Source organism: Tuber melanosporum, assembly GCF_000151645.1.
Source record: "Tuber melanosporum whole genome shotgun sequence assembly, scaffold_24, strain Mel28".
Classification (NCBI taxonomy): domain Eukaryota; kingdom Fungi; phylum Ascomycota; class Pezizomycetes; order Pezizales; family Tuberaceae; genus Tuber; species Tuber melanosporum.
Window position 1 is genome coordinate 551,035 of NW_003298908.1, and position 6,067 is coordinate 557,101.

A 6,067-nucleotide genomic window follows, 5' to 3' on the forward strand; every position below is an offset into this window, starting at 1 on the left:
GACTATTGTTTATATTTCGGTACCCGGCGTCCTGATCTGAGGCGAGTACCCGCTTACTGGAATCGACTCCAAGTCTCTCCACCGTCCTTGGGAGAGAACAACCTCCGACGATAATATCCATCGTGCTCTCATATTTCTCCCTCATTCTTATTTTCACATAATTTATTCAATGCTCTCCACTCTAGTCTTCCAGTCTTTGTTGGGCCCCGATCGCCCAATTCTCCAGCTCATTATTTTCCTTTTTGGAACATGTTTTCCTCGGGTGCAGCTCTATGTGAGTTGACCTCCGCCGACGGGCCGAGGGTTTAATCCTCTCTTATCCCCATGAATTCAAGTATTGGTGAGATAGATCGAATCTGTTGTCTAGTGGTCCATGATGGGTACGCACATGTGGCGAGTTCCACCACACAAGGCTTTCACCTTGGAGGCTCAATTGCTCCGAATTATCTGCTCATGCCAAGATAGAGAGAGGGGATGGTGTGAGAGATGGCTATCGTCGGCGAGCATATAAGTGGCCAACACACACGAGAGCAAGTATGAAAAAGCTCCACACACTCACTCACACCACCCTGGCCCGCTTCTCGTTTCTGTCGTAAACTATGTGAAACAGATGTTTTTCGGAGGATTCCAGTTCGCAGCTACTTGCTCTCGCTCTGTTCGAGTACGGTAGTTTTCCTGGTACCTCGGGATTGCGTCTGCATTGCTCCCATCGTCACATAGATTGCCGGCTACTTTAACAGCAGCGCGTGGGGTGATTGTTTTCAAGGCTATCAAATCCACATCCTCAAAGAAGCAGATATCGTGGGGGATGGATGAGATTTTCCCGTCGCATCATGACTCAACCTCGAGGGGGGCGGTGCTCTTTAGTTCCCCTTCTCCGCTGCGTCCAAAAGATATTTTCTGGGAGAATGACGGTATCCGGAAAGTATCTTTCCTTAATTGGCAGTGAATCATTCGAGTTTCAAACTAAGACCTTATCCCACTGATCTCTTGGGTAAGGGAAGGGTTAGAATAATGTGTGGTCTTATTGAATGCGCGTTATGGAACTTCGTATGATGTGCATGGAACGATTTTGGTGTTCCGAATGCAGTATTTACTTTTTCTGCTTTCCAGCTCCCGTTTAGCTATATTGAGGGGAAATGGACTTGCTTTCACTTGGTACTGTACGTGTGCAATGTTTGGCGGATTTCCGAGCAGCTTACTCGAGTATAAGAAACCGTCAGCTGTTTATCACGCAAGACACTGTATATCCTCCGTGTTTCTGGCCCAGCGAGGCGTCTCTATGTGGTCCCAAGGAGAGATCTGGTCCTATCAATCTGCCAATTCTTTTTTAGGGGGCTTCGGGGTTGAGTGCAGGAGGAAATGCGAGAAACCTATTCCCCCCCTGAACTTGCATGCATGCATGCCTCGTGGGACGAAGTCGGAAGATCGAGCCATCTCCATTGTGAGTCTGTCTCATTTTTTTTTTACTTTTTACTCTATTTTTTTCCTTCATATTTTGCCCTGAGAGTTTGGACCAGGAACTCCTCGGTCGTTACAGTACTTATCAATCATTTCTGCGGCCGAATGAAACTCAATGGAAGAAGTATCTCCGGGATCGAGTTCTCTAGCCCTCTTATACTCGCCTTCTCAATTAGCCATTTCAAACGATGGCTGATGCACAAGCACGAAAGCAGGAAGAACATTGAGTATGATGTTCGCCCCCCTTCTCCCTAATGTCGTTTCCCCCATCATACGGCATACGATATGTGTACCTCGGCCGCGGCTTAAAACAGCATTGGTCAATTCGTATTTCTTCATGGTTTCAGCTCAATCGTCGATTGTGGTTCACTCTCCCCGCCCTTTTCGCCTGCCTCTGATAATGAAATCGCGACCGGGTCTATGGCTCTCCTTCATAGCCCGACGTGGGACAACCCTTTTGTCATAGCTTTGGTATGCCACTCCCTGGCCTATAGGCTGGCATTTTTATTCGAGAGGTCGCCCACTCCGTTCTACGCCATACGTGACACAAGTGATGTCGGAGGTGACCATGGCGGAAACCGTATCGCAGCTATTGATGGAATTTAGTGCCTCTAGGTGGTGTCGGGTTTCTATTATGGGATCTAATGCCTGATCAACTTGGGGGGTGTTACACATTCCGCAGCTGGCATATATCAAATCACCGGTATAGTAACAAAGTGTTTAGCCTTTGACTGGATACTGTAGGTTCTTGAAGTTTCCTACTGCTAAGGTCATCATCATTGGAGCAACCGGAGGCGTTAGTTATGGTGACACTCAGAGAGAATTTTCGATTCTTTTTTTTTCTTCCCTCTTTTCTCCACGTTCCCCTTCACTGGGGTCTTTCCCTTTTTTCTTTTTCTTTGTTTTGCTTTCCTTTCCTACTCCCCCTCGCCGTCCCGTTACTGGTCCCGATTTGAACGAGTGCTGTCCATGCTTGGCGGGAAAGAGATAACGACACACTGCCTCAGTTCCCCTACGATATTCTGCCCCCAAAAAGGTTAGTTGTTGTCCTTTGATAGGGGTAATTTCTAAAGGAATTTTCGATTTCCGTCACAGCATCCCTACTTACGCATGTGGATGGGTCGAAAAAAAAAAGAGGGAGAGCTGCTCTCTCAGGAACCCCCACATTTGTCTGCATCAGTATTTGGCTAAAGGTGTTGCGACAGGGTCGACCTTTGCTGTATGAACCCGCTTAGATTAGAGAGGTGTGGGAAGAAAAAGAAAAAGAAAAGCTATCCTCGGATAGTCGGCCAAATCCTTTCTTTATTTTATTTTATTTTTATTTTATATTTTATATTTTCACATTGCATGACGGGGGGATCTTGTTGGGATACCGGAAGGTTTTCAAATGGGGAAGTGTGGCGAATGAAAGGACACTTGTGGCCAACACCGTTTGAATGCGGTCCGTCGTCACGAATTTGGAAATTGCCGGCAGTTTACCGAGGATGAAAGTTCGAAATATGCATCGTGGGTGATGCGAAAGTGGAAGGGGGATGGATGGAAAATACTAAAATTATCGCTCATCTTGTAGGGTGCACAAGGTACCTGTGTCATCCCAATTGGCCAGAGTGTGTAACTCCGGGAGATATGATTTGAGGAGTTCATCCCTTTACTCGAGTACTAGTACTTCTCAAAGTACCTCTTTTTTTCCTTCCCTGACGGAGCAAGCGAAGCGGGGCGGTGCGACCCGGTATTAAGACTCCGCATGGGAGAGGTCCAGCATGCTGAGCGTCAAAAGGATATGCTATGAACAGCTTCGGATGAACTCCGGTATGTGTCTTCAATGCGCATCCCACGGGATCAACATTTCGGGGTTTAGGTATGATAGGACTTTTATTAATTACTTTGCGCTCTACTTTGACGAAAGAAGTATCATACCCCTCCGCTACGTTCACCGAAACCTGCGACGAGAGGTATCCAGCCCATGATTTGCCTTGAGGTGCAGTAGTAGGGACAGGGTCTTGGACCCAGTCCCAAGGCAGGAACTCTGAATCCACGTGCGATGAGTATGCACACGCAATATACGTCTCACGCTTTAACCCGCGACTCACAAGTACTCGTACAATTTGGCTCACCCGGCAAACAGCGTGCACTTTCTCCTCAAACGGCAGTCATTAACCTTACCTCTACGGTACTGGCCAGATAGGCAGTGCTATGAGTTAATATCGGCGCTTGATAAGCCCGTTTTTGGGCTGATCAGTATCGGCGGAGGCCGTCGGGGAGTCTCGCGACTCTCCCCAACCTCAATGCCTTACGACGACGCCTCTGTATAATGTAATACTGCGGGCATTGAAGACTCAGAGGCGGGGGTGTCCCCGCTTTCATTCAATGTGGCCAGGTATTTATCTGGGATTCATTCCGTATCGGACAATTCCGCAACTCCCGGGTCAGGCGCTCATGGGAATACGGGTATGGGGGGGATGACCAGCACCGGGGTTGTTGATATCATAGCTCGAGTTCAATGAGCGATAATATGCCTAGGAATCCACTTCTCGATCTCACGGTACAGCTGTCCGGCTAGCGGCCAAAATTTCAGCAATACTCGAGTTGGAGCGGCAGCTAGTGAGCTCGGATCACTGCGGGGAAATTCAAGCGGGGGGGATCCCGAAGGCTTTAACCCTGTTACAACCAACTACGCGTTCCCAGCATGAGGAAGAACCTGAACACAGGGATCAAAAATTGGTATGGCGAAATTACCTGTGCGTATCTGAGCGCCCATACTAAACTCGGATACAAATGTCCAGGTCCTTCATGCTGGGAATGTGTGGAGCAAACGGGCATTCAACCTCAGGACCAAATACGACAACCCCCGCCATCTCGTAACCTTACACTCGCTGAGAGCAGCTGAGCATTCACCGGTGACGAAATAGGGAAGTGGGGAAAAAGGTTACCATTGCTTCCCAAGGCTTAGGGATGCCCGATTCAATGCCAGGACTGGGAAGGGTCCCTTGTCTCTACATTATCCCGCCTCGGAAATGCTGCAGCCCCGTTCGATATGCTTTTAACAGTGCAGAACCTCCGTATCCGGTGCGTGTCATGCGGATGCTATGCATTCTCCGCGATCTGGAGGGGAGGTCCCTCTGCACGGAAACGTGAACTCTACGGTTACATGTGTTAATGCAATCATAATTTATCACTCGCCAGAATTGTGAAAGAAAAAGGGTCGAGGAAGTCGATCTTCCCGCGCTTCCAAAAATATGGGTAACCATCTCCCATGCATCACTTTTCCTTTTGCATGCTGTGTATTGCTACAGATCACCTTTTAGTGCGACACGTTTCATTGCTACATGTAAGCCGCCCTCAATTCACCTCTAGGCCGAGGCGGGGGGCGTTCCACCGAACTGCCGTTTGTAGGCGATTAGAGATGCCATGCTCGGTACAAACGTTCAGCATTGAAAGAGGCTCAAGTGACCCATTACTACGAGTACCAGGAGGTCATGGATTGACGAATGAAGCAGGGATAGAAAAAAGTCCAAGCTGCGATGCCAGAGAGCGGCAAACCGGCTCCGTGGATACAATGTACCGTACAAACGCCCCTCGGGAAGCAGCCCTCAATCGCACTGGACACATGCTATCCACAGCTAAATTAATCCGTAATATCAGGTATCATACATACATGGCTGGACAAGGTGAGGGCGCCAGCAAATTTCTAACCAGGTGACCAATTTTCAAGCTCCTTTCTGCACCATTGAAGGCCGCCACGTACCAGTACTGTACTTTCCCCCACCCCTCCCCGTCCCCGCCGCTAAATTACAGTGGTAGTCCCTGTGCGAGTAAGGGAGGAGTGGGTTTATCTCCAAAAAACCAAGCTTTGGCCTACTGTAGCAATTTTCTTTGTGTGGGACATGATCAATGCACTCCGTCACTTGCAGGAAGGGAACCCAATCGCCAAGCGATTTTCCAATCAAAATCAAAAAAAAAAATAGAAAGAAACTAGGGCACGGTACTGTAGTAATAATAATAACCCTTGTCGAAAATTGATCACGCAGAAACTGACCCAAGGGTGTCGTACATTTTTTACGAGCCTCGCTAAAGCGACTTGGGCGATGGTGTTCCGGTAAGGGGGGAGGGGGGGGGGGAACAACTGAACCCATGAATTCGGGATAAATCCAAGTTAACATACCCCCGGAGGCGCAAGTACGGGTATCACAAGTAAGAATTGAACCTCACGCTTAGGACTTTGTTATTCTCCCTCCTGGTTAAAAAGGTAACTTGTGCTGTATTTTTTAATTCGTATCAGCATAAGGTTAAGTAAATTATTCCGACACTTATTATACAAGTATGATAACCTGTAGCATTTTTTTAATTTTTTTTTATATCGGGTAAAAACCGGTTTCCCCCTTTAAAACATGTTATCGGTACTGAATTTGCAAAACTTGCACTTTACAAGTATTATAACCTATGGTATGCGGATGAATGGATGAATGGGTGTTACTAAAACAGTTATGTCTGAACTCGGGATCGTACTGTCCAGTCAAAAATGTACCGTAAGAATGATTGTAATTTTGAACTCGCGGCCTTATCCTCGCTTTTGAGCTTATTTTATGATACCCTGGGTTCTCGTCCA

The 6,067-nt window shown here is 47.6% G+C and overlaps 1 protein-coding gene; it reads right to left on the bottom strand.

The window, feature by feature from the left end:
* Positions 1-3,800: 3,800 nt before the first annotated feature.
* Positions 3,801-4,709, bottom strand: GSTUM_00006104001 (uncharacterized protein; the record flags this gene model as incomplete). XM_002838252.2 has 1 exon in its annotated part: positions 3,801-4,709. The coding sequence occupies one exon, from the start codon at positions 4,707-4,709 to the stop codon at positions 4,455-4,457; it is 255 nt and encodes an 84-aa protein (XP_002838298.1). The 3' UTR covers positions 3,801-4,454.
* Positions 4,710-6,067: the final 1,358 nt, after the last annotated feature.